General features: G+C 44.6%; 1 protein-coding gene and 1 non-coding gene across 2 annotated transcripts; one reads left to right on the top strand and one right to left on the bottom strand.

Annotated features, from left to right (window-relative positions):
• FES (FES proto-oncogene, tyrosine kinase) lies at positions 1-15,958 on the top strand. Its single transcript, XM_027851912.1, has 19 exons — positions 1-107; positions 1,219-1,440; positions 1,890-2,063; positions 4,259-4,355; positions 5,043-5,226; positions 6,310-6,447; positions 6,595-6,714; positions 7,011-7,133; positions 7,238-7,424; positions 7,593-7,676; positions 8,863-9,072; positions 9,663-9,785; positions 10,119-10,172; positions 11,739-11,857; positions 12,458-12,552; positions 13,681-13,804; positions 13,975-14,132; positions 14,579-14,701; positions 15,498-15,958. Exons 2-19 carry the CDS (start codon positions 1,228-1,230, stop codon positions 15,638-15,640), a joined length of 2,469 nt encoding a protein of 822 aa, XP_027707713.1. The 5' UTR covers positions 1-107; positions 1,219-1,227; the 3' UTR covers positions 15,641-15,958.
• A 1,421-nt stretch (positions 15,959-17,379) lies between these two features.
• On the bottom strand, positions 17,380-17,484 carry LOC114035847. Its single transcript, XR_003568264.1, has one exon. It is a non-coding gene; the product is annotated as a U6 spliceosomal RNA (small nuclear RNA).
• Between the last annotated feature and the right edge of the window lie 1,214 nt (positions 17,485-18,698).

Raw genomic sequence — 18,698 nt, forward strand, 5'->3', positions numbered from 1 at the left:
CGGCGGGAGGAGGAAGCGACAGAATCAGGAACTGGACGGAGAGACAGCGGGGGCTGGGGCCGGAGTGGGGGCAGCGCGGCCACCTCCAGGAGCAGCTCCCAGAGCCGGTAACCCCTCCAGCCGCGCAGCCGCGGCGCCGTAGCATCTTAGCGGGTCCCGGGGGATGAGAGCAGGCTCGGCCGCGGGGAGGGTGCGGGAGAGGACTCGAAGACTAGGGGCGGGGGGGGCTGGGGAAAGCGGAGAGCTGGAGGCTACGAGGATCCCGGGGCGGGAGGAACGGCTGAGGAAGAGAAGAAGGAGGATTTTAGAAGGGTCTTGAGGAGACCGGGCGGGACTAGTAGGGATTGAGAAGGAGGATAGAGAAGTATCCCAAAGATCCTGAGCTGGGAGAGGAAGCGGGGGTAGGATTGCATGGTGGGTGACTCCTGTAGGTCAGGGGAAGGGCAATTCTAGAAGAATTGGGAGAATTTGGGGGACCAGAGGCACAGCTGCCTGGCTAGGTGGACGAGACACCATTCATCCCCTTAGAGTAATGGTTTCCAAATGGCCCTCGAGGTCTAGGGACTGGCACAGGAAAGGTGCGACCTTCCAGTGACACAGTACGAAAAGAATGTACTTGATAAAGCCACCTGTAAATCCAGGATCGTCTACTAGTATCAGAAACGCCCCCGTATCAATTTTAAGGAGACTTCGAGTTGGTGGCCTCCTGAGCCAGGGTGGAGGGTTGGAATAGGAATAGGAAAACCTTGGGAATTGGGGCTGGGGTGGGATTGGCAAGAGACACAAAACCCTGACCTGGGGCTGGTAGTGGCCATAAAAGAAAGCGGAGGGCTTAAACCGCAAGTTCCGGTTCCTCTTTCTGGTCTCACTCGGCTTTGTGAGGATGTGTAATAATGAGTTGTTCTTGACACATCCTGGATCGCCTTTCTCTAAGACTTAAAGCAGGCACTCAGAAAAGATCTGAAGCCCCCGAGAACCCCCCCCCCCCAAAATTACTAAATGAAATGACATTTTGTTTTGCTTAGTTGAAATGAGTGTCTCAAGGTCTCCTTCCTTTGTACGCCTCCAGGGCAGCTCTGTCTCATGGGTACCCCTACAACCATACCTCCAAGAATCTACTTGGTTGGGTCCCCATCTCTGCTTAACTTTCACCTACTCAGGGACTCTTTCAGAACTCATGCCTTGATTCCAACTGGAAATGAAAACATATCTTTCCAGGGCAACACCATGGGCTTCTCCTCTGAATTATGTAGCCCTCAGGGGCATGGAGCACTGCAAAAGTTGCAGGAGGCTGAGCTTCGACTCTTGGAGGGTATGAGAAAGTGGATGGCACAGAGAGTAAAAAGTGACCGGGAGTATGCAGGGTTGCTACACCACATGGCTGTACAGGAAGGGGGCAGCCAGGTCCGACACCTAGACCATGTCAGCCAGATCAGCCAGGTGGGCATCTATTTTCTGTTTCCTACCTCATTTCCTTCACTGGTGCTCTTACCACCTTCTCTCTTTATAACCAGTGCTCTTCATCAGTGATTTTCCTCTTTTATATCTCCTTTGGATTTCAGTTCATCCTCAAAAGAGTCTCACTAAGTTGTTTCAGTGTCTGAGGTGTTAAGGCACAGCTGAGCCCTCTGAGGCCAAACAGGTTGGCAAATTAGTGCCACCCTGGCAACACCAATGTGAACAATTGGACTTTGCCACCACCCTTATTCCTCTTTCTTCACATATATTATCAAATACATTAATATATGTATTTTTGTCAATACCTTAAAGTGTTATATAAATTAGTTGTTATTATTAGCTATTATTATTTCCAACTGCTTCTCTGCTTCCTGAATCTCAACTGTCTCTACTCCCCTAGTACCTTCTACTTTGTCCTTTCCAATTTGTAGTCCTGGGCAGAAATAACTCGTCAGACTGAAAGCCTAAGCCGGCTTCTCCGGCAGCATGCTGAAGATCTGAATTCAGGCCCCCTGAGCAAACTGAGCATCCTGATCCGTGAGCGACAGCAGCTTCGGAAAAGCTACAGTGAACAGTGGCAGCAGCTCCAACAAGACCTCACCAAGGTGCCATCTTCCCTTCTCCCTCTATCCCACGCTGCCATCCTTTTAGTACCTCCTAAAAAGTAAAGAGCAAACCTGGGTGGGGAGAGTTCAGGAAGGGGGTTATTGCTGGAAGAGCCTTTCTCTAGATTGCTTTTAAAGGTTTGGTGGCAAAGGGTGGCTATGAAACATTTAGGGAATCTGCCCATTCATTTCGTTCTTTTCCAGAGCTTTCCTAAGAATTTCTTGGTTCAAAATTCAAAGAAAAGCCCCTTAGTTATGGCCAGTTCTCCTTCCTTTTCTAAAATTAGCTACTCTGGTAACGTTACTCTAACCACTTTCCTTCTCAGCAAGTATTTTTCTTCTGGTTCCTCTTTTCTGTTAGTTTTCCTTTAAGGTCCTGTCTGTGTTCTACTTTCAGTTCTCTTCATCATTCTATCCAAGCCTTATCCTCTGCTCCTACTCTGCTCCCACCTCCAGATGTCCACATTGACCTGAAAACAATTCTCTTTCTTGTATGACCAGTTCCCTTCCTGCAAAAGTTGGTGACACCCAATCCCTCCTAGGAATGAATCATGGATTAGTAGACTCCCCCTACCTCCACACGAAAAATATTCCAGTGTATGGTTTAAGGGAAATATTGAAGGAAAGAGAAGATTGTCTGACCTAGGATCTTTAAAGTCGTCATTGCTCCTTCCTTTCCAAATTTTATCCTCAAACCCCACCCCGAGCTTGCCAGAGACCGTTCTAGGTGACTACTAAGGGTCTAGTAGTCTGGACTGAGCACTTTCAAATCAGTGGCACTAACTTGGCCCTTCACTTTCCTACGCTAAGAATGTGTTTCTAGTCCCCCAGGGTCCTATCTTCCTGCCTGATTTATTCCACTCCTAGACTTCATGGCCCTTCTCGGCTCAGATTCCAGTATCCGAATAACCAATGAATTCTCTAGTTCTTTGGGTGGAAATGGTGGCACCTAGTGGCCAAAATGTGACCTATGGCATTTCTCATTTCTTTTGGGATGCATGGACAGAACTCTAAGAATAAAATCAGATAATTTTTCCTTTTTAGAGATGAAAGAGATCTTAAATAAAGGCAGTGCTGTTGATCTTAGAGCTGGGAAGATTCGGAAAATCCCACCTCTGACACTAGTTGGGTGACCCTGAGAAAATCTTTTGACTTCTAAGTACTTTCTGCAACTCCCTAAAACTTAGCAATAGACTTATTGAAGATCTCGAAATGTCCGCATCTGGAATTCTCAATAATGACAAGAATCACAAGCCCTTCTAAAAGGAATGTTATGTGTTCAAAATTCCTTTACATGAGTATGACTTTCTGATATAGCTTCATCTACCTATTAGAAAAATAACATCCTTGGGGCAGCCAGGTGATACTCACTAGCTGTGTGACCCTGGGCAAGTTACTTAATCCTGATTGCCTCACCAAAAAAAAAGAAAAATAACATCCTTAATAATAAAATAAAATAAGGTCTTAAAGCAACTTGTACAAGTCAGAAGAGTTAAAACTAGACCCCTAAGTCTCCTGACCTGGCCTCAGTACACTGTCAATTTCATACATTGTACTTCTGAATAGTCAAGGAATCTAGATCTTTTTTTGTCCAAAATAACCTCCCAAACTTTGAGAAAACTAGTTGCCTCTTCTACGTTGTCATAGAGTCAGACCTTAAAGAAAGGAATTTGCTTATTTTTAATCCTCTTTCTTTTAATCTTTTGTTTTAACCTTTAAATGGTTTTTGTTGATGTGTTTCGTTTTTATATCCCCTGTTGTTGAGTCATTTTTTTTCAGTAGTGTCCAGTGTCCAACCCTTCATGTCCCCATTTGGGGTTTTCTTAGCAAAAATACTGGAGTGGTTTGCCATTTCCCTCTCCAACTCATTTTATAGATGAGGAAACTGAGGCAAACAGGGTTAAGCAACTTGCCTAGGGTTACACAGCTAGTAAGTGTCTGAGGCCAGATTTGAACTCAGGTCTTCCTGACTCTGGGTCCAGCCTTCTATCCACTGGGCCACCTAGCTACATTTATATTACTATTATTTCTGAATAGAGTGTTGCTTAACTTGGGTTTCGGCATTATTCCACTAGAGTCACATTGCTTCTAGGGATTCTGTCTACTCTCTAACAGAGGCAGACCTACCCCAAAGCAGCCCCTGGGTTGGGGATTTAGAAAAGGTGCTGACAAAGTACTTTCCCTTGCTCTACCAGATACACAGCCTAGATATCGAGAAGCTGAAAAGTCAGTACCGAGTGCTGGCACGCGACAGCGCTCAAGCCAAGCGCAAATACCAGGAAGCCAGCAAAGGTAGGTAGCATCACTGGTTAGTGGTACCTTCTTCAGGTGCCTCTATCTACGGTGAGGGGTCATGTCCAGGTTCAAACTCAAGGGGGAAATGAGCCTTCTTTCCTAGAGAAAGAATGCCAAACAGAAAAGAACCCAGTTCCTACCTATACAAATGCCTCATTGGTCTCTGGCCTAACCTAAGGTATACAAATTTCTTTATTGAGGGTAAGGGTTGGGTTTTAACTTTTTGGCATTCCCATCGGTCCCCACGTTATCTCCAGCACATCGATACTTGGGCAGTGCTGTTGGGTAATAGAGATGGTAACAGAAAGGTTACCCTCCAGCCTGGGCTTAGAATTGATAGTACTTTATGTACCAAGCCCAGTCCTCAGTAGCCTTTAATCTAGAAAAACTATTGGAGAGGGAGCATCTGGACCAAATTTTCCCTTTTCCCTTCCCCTTAGAGGCTGGTTTGGTCCAGAAAAGCCCATTGCATATAGACTTGGGGGGAGGGAGTGATCCACTTGATTTGGAGGTCCAGCCCAGCCCTGGGTCATCCCTGACCTAGAGGAGCCCTGAAAGGCTGGGCTAGTTCCTGGGTAGCCCTGGAGGGTCAGGTTCACCTTGGAGAGTGCATCTTACTGATTTCTCTTCAGTGTTGAGGATTTAATCAACTCTGCCTATGTCCTGGGCCTCTTCTCCGTACAGACAAGGACCGAGATAAGGCCAAGGATAAGTATGTTCGGAGCCTCTGGAAACTCTACGCGCATCACAACCGCTATGTGCTGGGCGTCCGGGCCGCCCAGCTACACCATCAACACCACCACCAGCTGCTGCTGCCTGGCCTGCTCCAGTCCCTGCAGGACCTGCATCAGGAGATGGCCCTAATCCTGTAAAGACCTCCCCACTTGGCTTCTCTAGCTCCCCAAATCTCTTTCCTTATCTCCCATATTGTCCTCTGCATCCCCCAGAACCCCAGACTGGTTTGTCCTATCATAGACTTTCTGGCAGCATGGCACAATGGAAAGAGCCCTAAATTTAGAGTCCCAGGGTCTGAATTTAAATCTTAACTCTGCTGTCTGTGCGACCTTGGTCAAGTCAACTAACTTATCGGGGCCTCACTTTGCTCATCTGTAAAATGGAGGGATTAAACTCAATGACCTCTAACATCCCTTCTAGCTCTCAATCTATGATCCTATGATCCCTCTTCCCACCTATCAAAAGACCCCAAATTTGCCTGCAGAACTTTCCCAGGCCATTGACCAATCCCTTTAAGAAGAAATTAAAAGGGGAAGGGTTAGAAAGACATGCAGCAGGTGACAACAAAGACTGGATCAGAGGTTGGGGGTGGGGGGGTGGGACAGAAAGGTGAAGAAGGGGAAGAGAGGAAAGACAAACATTTCTCAGCCACCTGTTACGTGCCAGATACTGTGGTAAGTGCTTTACAAATATTATATCATTTGATCCTTACAACAACCCTGTGAAGTAAGTAGTGTTATTATCCCCCTTTTAAAGTTGAGGAAACTGAGACAAGACAGAGATTAAGTGGCTTGCCCAGGGTTGCACAGCTAGTAAGAGTCTTAAGGGGCAGCTAGGTGGTGCAGTGGATAGAGCACAGGCCCTGAAGTCAGGAGGACCTGAGTTCAAAATCCGGCCTCAGACCAAACACTTGACACTTACTAGCTGTGTGACCCTGGGCAAGTCACTTAACCCCAATTGCCTTAAAAAAAAAAAGAGTCTTAGGGCATATTTGAACTCAGGTCTTCCTGACTTCAGGCCTGGCGCTCTATCCACTGTGTCACCTAGCTTTCTCTGAATCCAGAGCGATGCTTCAGGATGGGTTAATTAGATCCTGGGTCTGTCATGGAGCACTGGAATGATATGGGAGGGGGGACTTTGGGTGTAGAAAGCTCCCTCCATCCTGTGAGAGGGCTTTCCTACAGATCCTCTGTGCTTGGGGGTGGGTGGCAAACAGGAAAGAGATCCTACAGGAGTACATTGAGATCAGCAGCCTGGTACAGGATGAAGTGGTGACCATCCATCGGGAGATTGCCGCTGCTGCAGCCTGCATCAATCCCTACACTGAGTACGAAGGCTTTCTTCAGCAATATGGGTAAGCTCACAGTAAACGTGAAGAGTTCACCTACCTTCTCCTGTCCCCATCAAGTACCAAAGCCACTTTATTGAGTACTTTCTCCTTGCCCAGTGCAGGAATCACCCTTGAACTCTGACCTCTATGGTACTACCCGCTCCTCCACAGATCATCACCGAACACCCCTCCTTGTGTGACCTTTGATGACACTTTGTTGGAGGAAGGTGAACAGCTGGAACCTGGAGAGCTGCAGTTGAATGAGCTGACGATAGAGAGTGTACAGCACGCGTATGTGTGGGAATGTGACATTTGTGTGAGGCAATGGGGATGCCGCTGTGTTTGTGTTTGTGTAGGCAGTTCGGTGCTAAGAGTATTGATATGGCCTGAGAACCACAGTCTACTGTCGGGGAAGGGTGGTTGGAGACTTCACACACAAGATGTAGCATGGGGGCTGAAGATTACAAAGTTATGCTGAGGGGGTGGTAGTAACAAGCAAGATGGTGAGCATCTTTGCTGCAAACTGCTCTTTCCTTGGAGGAGGGAAGGGATGGGGCTGTTACTGACACATGTTTTGGGGTCCATAGCCTAACTTCAGTGAATGAGGAGCTGACCACGGCCACAGAAATGGTGATGAGCAGGCAACAGGTTGTCACCCAGATGCAGAGGGAGATTCAGAGGGAAGAAGAAAGCATTCACCCAAGGGAGAGGTGAGACTGAAGGAGCAGAGTCAAAAGGCCTGGACTGATGATACAGTTTGGGGGAAAAAAAAGAAAAGGGGTAGAATAGAGTGGCCATCTGGTCTACCCAACAGAGTACAGCTCCTTGGGAAGCGCCAGGCCTTACAGGAGGCACTGCAGGACCTCCAGATGGCCTTATGCAGCCAAGCTAAACTGAAAGCCCAGCAGGACCTGCTGCAGAGCAAGTTGGAGCAGCTGGGCCCTGGGGAGCCACCCCCTGTCCTCGTGCTCCAGGATGACCAGCAGTCTACCTCCTCCACAGTAAGCCTATTTCTCTTACCCCACTGTCATGTTCCCCAGGCGTGGCGCATGTCCTGGCCACAGACAATGTGGGCTCCCTAACCCTCTCAGCATTCAGTAGACCCTTACTATGTATCTTCCTCTTTCTTGAAAACTCAACCATACCCTGAAATCTATCCTTGATCACAGGAGCAGGAGCGTGAGGGCGGAAGGACACCCACCTTGGAAATTCTGAAGAACCATATCTCAGGAATCTTCCGCCCTAAGTTCTCAGTAAGTAAGTCTAGATTGCTATAGCCCCAAACCCATTCACTCTACATTCCTCCCACATTATTTTCCTCCTTTTCTCCAAGATCACTTTTCGTGTCCTGTCAGGCAGGGTAGTTCGGGCCTTCACTTCTGGGGGAAAAAAAAATGCTCTCCTTGGGAGCAGCTGTTTTTCCTATAGTGGGTTAGCCACATATCCCCTATGAATTCAAAGCCACAATGTTCACCATCAACCTCCTGCTCCACAGCTCTCCACCTCCTAACCTTGACTGTGACTTCAATATCTCTACCTAGGCTTTCACTTTAGTTATGCATTAGCCCCTTACTCTAAGAATGGGGCTCAGTCCTACAAGCCTTTATCAAGTCTAACATATGCAGTGGTAGGCACTACAGGTTATCAAACATGAGTTGGATGTGTTTCATGCCCTTGAGAACTTACAATGGGGGGACACATCCATAGATAACTACGACCTAACCCAGTATTTTAGTAAGGGCGTTAAGAGAAGTGCTTCAGGGGGTTTGAACAAAAGTAAATCATATCTTATTGGGAGTATAGTAGAAGATTAAGGAACTGGCATCCAATCCGAAACTTGAAGGATAAGTAGGATTTTTAAAAAAATATTATTGTTGCCTTTTGTTTTCACACTAGCGTTATTTTCCCTTAACACTTCACCCCTACACCAGACCCTTCTTTGCAACAAAGAAGGGGAGAATTTTGACAGGAGGTATGGGGGTGGGGGGAGGAGCATTCTAAGTAGAGGGACTGAAAAGAATAAGGGTATGGATGTGGTAAAAGTGTGGAACATGTTTAGGGAACAGCAGGTAGTCTGCTTTAGCTAAAGCACAGGGAACATTGCTAAGTAGTGAGAGGTAAGACTAGAGATGGAGGGGCATATGGTAAAGGGCTCTGAATGTCAAACTGAGAAGTTTGTACTTAATTTGGTAGGCAGCAGGGCTCTATCAAAGGACATCAGGAGGGGGACATGTAGGGTAGGGGAAGGGAAGAGTTATATAATCCAAGCTGTTCTTTTGGCAATATGTATAGAATAAACTGGAGGGTGAAAAGTTTGAGTTGATGAGACAGGAGGTTATTACAGTAGTCCAGGGAAAAATAACGAGAGTATGAATTAAGGAGGAGGGAGTGGGAAGTGTTCCATGTGTTTATCTGGGTTGTTCCTCCCTCTCCCCCCAGCTCCCTCCACCACTGCAGCTCATCCCAGATATACAGAAGCCTCTGCAGGATCAGGTGTGGTATCATGGTGCCATCCCACGAACAGAGGTGCAAGAGTTACTAGTGAATTCTGGGGATTTTCTCGTGCGAGAAAGCCAAGGAAAACAAGAATACGTGCTATCCGTGATGTGGGATGGGCAGCCTCGGCATTTTATCATCCAGTCTTCAGATGTGAGTTCAAGGGGAACTTCATGAAGGATATGTATTTGTCCAAGCCCCTGGGAGCATTGTATCCATTATCCCTTTTTCAGGCAAGCCCCTGGAGTCAGAAAAATACAGGGTAGGGGCAGAAAAGGGGCACTGGATCTTAAATTCTGGAGCTATAAGGAATCTGAGAGATGAACTGGTCTAGCCTCTTCAATTTGCACATAAGGAAATTGAGGTTTAGAGAGCTTAAATGACTATCTAACATCACACGTCTAATTAGTGGCAACGCTAGGAGTAGAACCAAGGTTTCCTACTCTAATCCATTGTTCTTTTCATTAAATTATGCTGTATCTTCATCTGGGGGTGCGAAGGGGAAGCCTTATTAGTATGTGAATGATATGAGTAAGTATGACCAATTGATATGATTAGGATCTGATCTGTTGATTATAAGACATATGCCTTAACAACTAAGCCAAGAAGACCACAGTCCCTTTGTCCAGTGCAGTTGTTCCCATAGACCTGGCCAGCCAAAAGTCAGGCAGCTTCTTCTTGTAGGGGCTGGGCCTCTCTCCTCATCTAGGAGTGCTGATCTCCTGCTATGATCCACCTCACAGAACCTGTACCGGCTAGAAGGGGATGGATTCCCCAGCATCCCTTTGCTCATTGACCACTTACTCCGATCCCAGCAGCCCCTCACCAAAAAAAGTGGCATCAGTCTGAACAAGGCAATCTCCAAGGTAATTTTCCCAGGTCAAACCTCTGATTTATTGCCCTATCCTCTGGTAAACTGGTCTGTCTCCCCACCCTAGTGGCTTACCTTTCCCTTTTTGCATCCAGTACCAGTTACTTATCCAAGAGAAGTTTGTCCTAGAACCTGGAGGGCAGAGAAGAAAAGGAGGGAAGTAAAGGCTTTCAAGAATTTACCTGAATGTCCCACCTTAGCTCACAAAGTAGGAAAAGACCTCTCCAATAGGTCTGACCAGCCCAAAGTTCATGTAGTCCTCCCATAGAGCCCAGCAACCTTCCTTTGTAACATTAGCTTCATTTTTTCAAATCCACTCCTTCCCCAGGACAAGTGGGCCCTGAACCATGAAGACCTGGTGCTAGGTGAAAGAATTGGACGGGTAAGCGCCAGCCCTACATGAAGTTGCATACTCTATCAGAGTTACACTTACTCCTAACTGATTCCCCCCACCCACCCCACCCCCCGTTTTTCCATACTCATCTCCCCTTTTTCATCTCCTAAGCTATATGCATGAAATAGCCTCCCTCTTGTCTTCTAATTATCTCCTATTAAGGTACACTTTCTAGGAAGCTTTGACTACAAACTGGTCATCAACTTTTAGCTTGTTCCAAATATTCATGTACACTTTGCATACTGGCATTGGCCAATTATTAGCCAGCTTGTAGATAACTTTAAAGATGGCTTCCCCATGTCACCCACTTCCATTTGTAGGAGCCTAGTTTTAGAGCTTGAAAGGAACTCAGAATCCCTCTAGGCCAACCACCTCATTTTACAGATTGGGAAACTGAGGCCCAGGGAGGTTAAGTAACTTGTCATTGTCAGTTGGTATACATTCAAGGTATGTAGGGTTTTTTTAAGTTTATAATTTTTTTTTAAAAAAAATTTAATATTCTTTTTAAAAATTTTTGAGTTCCAAATTCTTTCCCTCTCCCCAGCCCTTCCCCACCCATTAAGAAAGCAAGCAATATGATACCCCTTATACATGTGAAATTATACAAAACATATTTCTATATTAACCATGTTGCAAAGAAAAATCAAGTGAAAAAATATGCTTCAGCCTACACTTGGAATTCATCAGTTCTTTCACTGGAGGTGGATAGCATTTTTCATCATAAGTTCTTTGTATTTGGCATGGATCATTATATTGATCAGAGTATCTAAGTCTTTTACAGCTTATCATTATTATAATATTGCTGATACTTTGTACAATGTTCTCCTGGTTCTGTTCACTTCACTTTGCATCAGTTCATATAAGTCTTCCCAGGTTTTTCTGAAACTATATCCCTTTTTATAGCCCAATAGTATTCCATCACAATCTATACCATAACTTGTTCAGCCATTCTCCAGTTGATGGGCATCCCCTCAATTTCTAGTTCTTTACCACCACAAAAAGAGCTGCTATAAATTTTTTTTTACATTTAGGTCCTTTTCCTTTATCTTTGGTCTCTTTGGGAAACAGAGCTAGTAGCAGTATTGCTGGTCAAAGAGCGTGCAGAGTTTTGTAGCCCTTTGGACATAGTTCCAAATTATTCTCCAGAATGGTTGGATTAGTTCACAACTGTACCAGCAATGCATTAGTGTTCCGATTTTCCCATTAACAGGGTATGTAGTTTTGACATTGGCTCAGAAACATGATTAGGAGGATAAATCTGCTGAACAATAAGGCATTTCCAATCCAAATAGAAGGTTATCTCTATCATTTCTCTCAATTAGCATAGAGAACTGGAGCTTATTTTCTTATCACATATGTACTTTTGTTTCTCCAACTTGATTTAAAATCCTTGAGAGACATTGGGTTGAATCCATCTTTTGGAGGGAGAGTTTGCAAGGGGAGATGAATTGGCTGGCATAATGCTGTAGTTCCAGGGGGAAAGGGGAATTGAACAGGATGAAGACAAGATGACTGAATGGTGAGCACTCTAGTCTGAACCTAAGGTTGTTTCAGGGGAACTTTGGAGAGGTGTTCAGCGGCCGTCTCCGGGCTGACAACACTCTGGTGGCAGTGAAGTCCTGTCGGGAAACTCTCCCACCTGATCTCAAGGCCAAATTTCTGCAGGAAGCAAGGTGAGTAGTAGTAATATAGATTCATAGCAAGCTCCTAGTCAGCCCTAACTAATTTACAAGCTGATTAACTCCTATTCAGTTTATTTGTGTCAAACACCTATATTGTGCACTTGGGGAGAGATATGAAGTTTCGGCAAGGCATAGTCATTCCCCTTATAGCTCATGTCACAGGGAGATCCTAGCAGAGCCTGGAAAAGACAGTTGAATATCTCAATAAATTTTGGAAATTGTGTTCCTCAGCATGTGAAAATCAAACCCTTTATTTATTACCATTACCCATTATTTCTTGTGGGTTTGAAATCTTCATTACAATATCTGTGACTTGATAAAACACAATAAATACATCCATGCCACTGAGAGCAGAGTTCATTAACAACATGTACATTTACAAAAAGAAATATTATAAAGGGCCCCTTTTAGCCTCCACTATGTTGGACCCTGGGCAGCTACCTTCGTTTCCTACTGCTAGTTCCACCCCTACCCAGGTATACTCTCCATCTCCCTGGTGCTGAGGAAGAGGGGAACCCAGATTGTACTATGTTAAAGTAGGGTTGTGAATCTGGCCATGACTAGATCCCTCCCCTGGTGATTCCCTCACAGAATTTTGAAGCAGTACAGCCACCCCAACATTGTGCGACTCATTGGCGTCTGTACCCAGAAACAGCCTATCTACATTGTCATGGAGCTGGTGCAAGGTGAGTATCTCCAGGTTAGAGAAGACAATCTAGCCAAAGAGCTTCCTCTGGCAGTGCTGAGGCACTCAGCTGCCTTCATCAGATCCCTGGATCCCTTCTCTCTTTCATTCCCAAGGCTTCTCATCCTTCAAGAGTAAGAACATCCAATTGTATTTTTTGAAGGCTTAAAAAATATGAATGAGAAGCATTGAAGGAAAATAACAATCATAACAATAACATCCTTATATAGCACTTCAGTGTTTAGAAAGGTCTTTCCTCACAACAACCTAGCACAAGTATTTTTATCCCCTTCGTACGGATGAGGAAACTGAGTTAATAATAATAATAGCTAATATTTATGTAGCACCTCCCATATGCCAGGCACTGTGCTAAGTGCTTTACAGTTATTATTTCATGTCACCCTCACAACAGCCTTAGGAGGTAGTTCTGTTATTATCCACATTTTACACATGAGGCAAACAGAGATTAAGTGGCTTGCCCAGGTCACACAGCTAAGGGTCTGAAACTAGATTTTGACTCGGATCTTCTTGACTCCAGGCCCAGAGCTCTATCCACTCCACCACTTAGACTTACCCTCAACTTGCCAACAGTCACATAGTTAGGAATAATAATAATAACAGTAGTAATAATTCATGTTTATCCAACACTGCTTCTGGGACATTTTTGTTGTTGTTCAGTCACGTCTGACTCTTTGTGACCCCGTGGACAATAGCACACCAGGCCTTTCTGTCCTCTATACTGTCCATGGGGTTTTCTTGGCAGAGATAGTGGAGTGGTTTGCCATTTCCTTCCCCCATGGAGCATATTTTGTCAGAACTCTCTACTATTACCTATCTATCTTGTGTAACCTTTCATAGCATAGCTCACAGTTTCATTGAGTTATACAAGCCCCTCTGTAACAACAAGGTTGAGGAGGGGATCTGACACATATTGTGTGCTTAATAAATGTTTATTGATTGATTGATCCAGCACTTTAAGGTTTTAGAAGCACTTTACATAAATTATCTTATTCGATAAGAGGGGTCAAAGGTATAACTTGAATATAGGTCTTCTGACTGGCTCCGATGATTTTTCCAGTATCTGGTAATGAGATGCCAATCTTTTGTGTTCCCCTCACTCCCTCCTCAGGTGGGGACTTCCTGACTTTTCTTCGGACAGAGGGTGCCCGGCTTCGGGTTAAGTTGTTGCTGCAGATGGTGGGAGATGCAGCTGCCGGCATGGAGTACCTGGAGAGCAAGCACTGCATCCATCGGTGAGTGCTCAGAGGACATGGTGCCCTTCAGTCCAGATGATGGTGGACGGCACCCTGACCCTTTGCTGAAGTTGAGGGGCTGGGGTCATTAGGATCGGCCTTGGGAAAACTCAGGGTTCGGAGTTGGGAGGTCTTATGAATTCAGTTCCTTGTGCTACTGCTCTCCCCAGGGATTTGGCTGCTCGGAATTGCTTGGTGACAGAGAAGAATGTGCTGAAGATCAGTGATTTCGGAATGTCTAGAGAGGGGGCTGATGGTATCTATGCAGCCTCAGGGGGTCTCAGGCAGGTCCCTGTCAAATGGACTGCACCTGAAGCTCTTAACTATGGTACCAACTCCTTTCCCCTAATCATACTGGCCCTACCTGGCCCCTGGTCCCTAATCAAGGTTAACATAGGGTGTCCTCTTTAATGAGTGGCTATCTCAACCTGGAAGTGGCTCTCTACATATCGTGTACCATAGAGTTGAGTCAGAGTTTATTTATAACATTCCTGCTTTCACCCAGCCACCCAACTTCACACACACACACACACACGCACACACATCCTTTATAGCCTCTTCCCTTTCTGCTGCAATTAGCCTAGTCCAGCTTCCAGAGCCTACTCTACTGCTGCCCATCCCCAAGTCAATGTTATGCTCCCAGCCAAACGTGTATAACATGGCACCAGGGAAACAAGCTGTCCTTTCTTCTTGTCTCATGAGTTTGGTCAGAAGGCCAAGAATCTTCTTGGCATCACTGGCTTCTCTTTCCTCCCAATTTGATTCTCATCACAGGGCGCTACTCCTCTGAGAGTGACGTGTGGAGCTTTGGAATCTTGCTCTGGGAGACCTTCAGCCTGGGAGCATCTCCCTACTCCAACCTCAGCAACCAGCAGACTCGGGAGCTTGTAGAAAAGGGTAAGAGGGGTGACTGATTTCCCCTCTCAGTAGCCGTAAACTTCCAGGTTTCAACTGCATCGGGGAAGTTGTGAGTCCACTTCTCAGTAGCTAATTGTTTATGTGTTCTCTCATTCAGTTCTCATAGTAGCCCTATGAGATAGGAGTCATTATTATCCCTGTTTTACGGATGAGGAAACTGAGGCTGAGAAGGATTAAGTGACTCCCCAGGGTCATACAACTAGTGTCTGAGGCAGTGTTTGAACTCAGGCCTTCTTGACAGCTAGATTTTTATTGATCCCTAAGACTCTTCACTTGAGCAAAAATTCAAAGGATTTAGGGCTGGAAGGAACATTAGCAATTTGTCTAGGCCAGAGATTTTTTAACTTGGGGCCACAAGGTCCGTGAACAGATTTCCAAGAGATAGGTGAACTTGGATAGAAAAAAAATTACATCTTTATTTAATATAATTTGTTTCCTTTGTAATACTATAAATTTTATTTTATATATTTAATAATAGCTAGCATTTATGTAGCACTTAAGGATTGCAAAGCACTTTATATAGGTTATTTTAGACATTTAAAGCATTCTAAAGACCTGGGAAGAGGTCTTTAGAAGCTTTACCAGAATGCCAAAGAGGTTCATAACACATACAAAAATTAAGAAACCCTGATCTAATTAATCCAAGGATGGTAGGTGTTATATTAGAAAATGAGAGATCAATGGGAAAGATGAAGAGCCACTGATGGTTATTGGGTTTCTTCTGGGCATCCAGTCTCCTGAACTCTCATTATTCATCTGTTCTTATCACTCCCAGGGGGGCGCCTGCCCTGCCCAGACCTGTGCCCAGATGCTGTGTTCCGGTTAATGGAGCAGTGTTGGGCCTATGATCCAAGCCAGCGACCCAGTTTCAGTGCCATCTACCAGGAGCTACAGGGGATCCGAAAACGGCATAGGTGATGCCAAGAACAGGAACTCTCATTTCTGCCTCTCTGCCCCTATCCCCGAGGACAATACCCTAATTGGGGGAGCATGATCCTCCTCCTTAGCCTCAGCTTTTTCAAAGCCCCAGGGCTGGGGAGCCTGGCAGATGCCAGCAGGAACCCTGAATCTGCCTGGTTGGAGCCAACCATTCCCCCCAGGCCCATAGTTCTCACTGCCAAAATCAGTGCAGGGACATGTTTCTGCATTGGGTCTGTTCTGTACCCTCACGTGCTCCTAGGGTGCAAGCTGCTTCCTTCTGTGAGAAATAATAAAGCTACTTATCCTTATTCTGGACACTTTGGATGCAGCTTACTTGGTGAGGCTGGGTTCCAGTACCTTGCAGCATTGAAAAGAATGTGTCTTTAGGGACCCTGAGGTATGTGTGGGGGTGGAGGGGACCCTGCATCCTGTGGGAGTAGCCAGGCCTCCTTTACAAGTCTCTGGGAACAAAGGAGAGATGGCAGAGCCCTGAGTCTCGAGCCCATTTGGCAGGCAGCCCTGTCTGAACCACAGACACTAAAGAACAAAAGAAATTTGCCTGCCCGGAAAGTTAAACTGAGCCCAGGATAAGTAATTGAGTGATAAAGCCTTAGAACTGGAAGGGACTTAGAGGTTATTTAGTCTAACCTCTTACACAGTGCAAGAATCCATTGTATATAATGTATCTGGCAAGCGCCTCTGAGAGCTTTCTTTCTAAAACAACAAAACAATTTTATTGGTATCTTTTGTAACTAAATTGCTTACATTTCTCCCAGTATTATTCTTCTTCCCCCTCCCAGAAAGCCATTTCAAATAACAAAAGAATTAAAAAATTTTTTCCCAAAACTTAAATACACAATAAAAAAGAAAAAAAACCCTACATTATAAACTTAAATATTAAAACTTAAATACAAAATAAGAAAAGAAAAAAAAATCATGTGCATAGCAGAATGTAAGAGAGGATTCAAAATATATAGCAATGAATTTCCATTTCAAGAAAGCCTATGTAATAAATACTACGTGTCATGTTGACAGCTATCCATCTTTGCTTCTTTGTAAGTTTTCTTTTGTTCTTTGCTGTGCACTTTTTACTTTGTTCTTTTGTCCCCCTTCCCCTCCCCCCAGAAAGCTACATTTAAATGTGGATATATTAATATATATAGATACAAAATAATTTTTTTAAAGAAAAGGAGGAAGAAGAGAAAAAAAAACAACAACCAGCAAAACTGATCAATATGTTGGCGAAAAAAAATCTGTGAAACTATACACAATGATCCACACCCTTGGGCTTCCCACCTCTGCAAAGGAATGGGGAAGGTGTCTTTTCATATCTCTTCTTCAAGACTTGTTCTGTGTAATTTTGAAAAATCCATTTTTGATATATTTATGATTGTTCTTTCCACTTAAATTGTTGTAATCTTTGTGTATGTTGGTTTCTTGGTTCTGCTCATTTCACTTTGCATCAGTTTGCTTAAGTCTTTTTATGATTCTCTGGATTTATCATATTTGTCATTTCTTACAACATAGTAATACTCCATTTTATTCATGTTACCATGGTTTGTTCAACCTCCCCCTAATCAATAGGCGTTTACTTTGTTTCCAGTTCTTTGCTACCACAAAAAGTGTTCCTATAAGTATTTTGGTTTATTTGGCAACTCTGTTTTCATAAATGGCCTACTTGGGTGTATATTCCTAGTCGTGGGATCTCTGGGTCAAAGGCTGTGGACATTTAAAGAATATATCTGGAACATTTTATGAATTTGTATGTCGTCCTTTGCTCAGGGGCCATGCTAATCTCTGCATTGTTCCAATTTTAGTGTATATGCTCCCCAAACAAACACCTGACTGAGCACTTTCAGTGACAGAGAGTTTATCTTTTTTTTTTTATGGTGAGGCAATTGGGGTTAAGTGACTTGCCCAGAGTCACACAGATAGCACGGGTTACATACCTGAGGCTGGATTTGAATTCAGGTCCTCCTGACTCCAGGGTCTGTTGCTCCATCCACTATACCACCTAGCTGCCCACAAGTTTATCATTTAGTGAAGTAGGCTAGTAGAAATTTTTCAGCTCCAATTTTTAGGAAGTTTTTCCTCATATAGAGCCAAAATCTGCTTCCTTCTAGCTTCTGCTAGTCTAGAGAACCCTGGTTCTGCCCTGAACCCTCCATCTGAAAAGATTGTACCAGGACAGGAAGCTTGGGTTTGTTTACCATTATGATGGGCAGCCAGGTGGCACAGTAGGTAGAGTACTGGGCCTGATTCTATCTTTCCCAGGCCCAACCTCCTCCTTTCGAGTCTTGGGTACCTTGAGTAAGAAAACGTGGAAGTCAAGCCCTGGCAATGACTCCAGAAGGACACTGAGAGTGATGGTAGGACTTTGAATATGACTGCAGAGATTTAGGTAGGGAATGAATCAGAGAATCATGAAGGACCTTGAGATTTAGAGTTGGATAGGACCTTGGTGGTCATCTAATCCAACTCCCTTGTTTTGTAGATGAGGAAGTTATCCTTTGGAGAGGTGAAGTGATATTCCTAAAGACACTCAGGTTCTAAACTGCAGAGACAAGTGTGAAACTCATCTTTTGATTCCAAGTGCAGGGGTCTTTCCACTAGATGGGGCTAGACTACCTGATCTCCAAGACTGCTTCCAGCTCTGTATTGATAATCCTCTCAACAAGTCTCTAACCTCAGTTGCCCTATTATTTCATCATCATTGAATAGCATTTACTAAGCATCTCACTTTATTCTATATTTGGCACACTAGCCACAGAATCCAAAGGCTGTGATAACACCTCCCTCCTTCACACACACACACACACACACACAACCATAGCCAAAATTGTGAACTTTTCTTTTTTTGGTTTAACAAAAATTTATTCAGCACCGACTACATGTAATGTCTGAGGGATTCAGAGACAAAAATTAAATCATGCCCTCAAGGGGCTTACATTCTACTGGTGGAAGACAATAGAGGCCTTTAAATGCCAGACTGGGAAATTTGTATCACATCCTGGTGGCAATGGAAGTCACTTAGGGTTTTTTAGTGAGAGGGACA

This window comes from Vombatus ursinus, unplaced genomic scaffold (genome assembly GCF_900497805.2).
Source record: "Vombatus ursinus unplaced genomic scaffold, bare-nosed wombat genome assembly UNPS02009205.1, whole genome shotgun sequence".
Taxonomy (NCBI): Eukaryota; Metazoa; Chordata; class Mammalia; order Diprotodontia; family Vombatidae; genus Vombatus; species Vombatus ursinus.

What these genes read in the sequence shown, in the direction of transcription:
- FES (XM_027851912.1), top strand. Translation starts at nt 1,228, where the DNA reads ATGGGCTTCTCCTCTGAATTATGTAGCCCTCAGGGGCATGGAGCACTG. An exon ending in AGCAGTCTACCTCCTCCACA is followed by an intron (nt 7,425 to 7,592) that starts GTAAGCCTATTT and finishes CCTTGATCACAG; the next exon opens with GAGCAGGAGCGTGAGGGCGG. An exon ending in TCTTCCGCCCTAAGTTCTCA is followed by an intron (nt 7,677 to 8,862) that starts GTAAGTAAGTCT and finishes CTCTCCCCCCAG; the next exon opens with CTCCCTCCACCACTGCAGCT.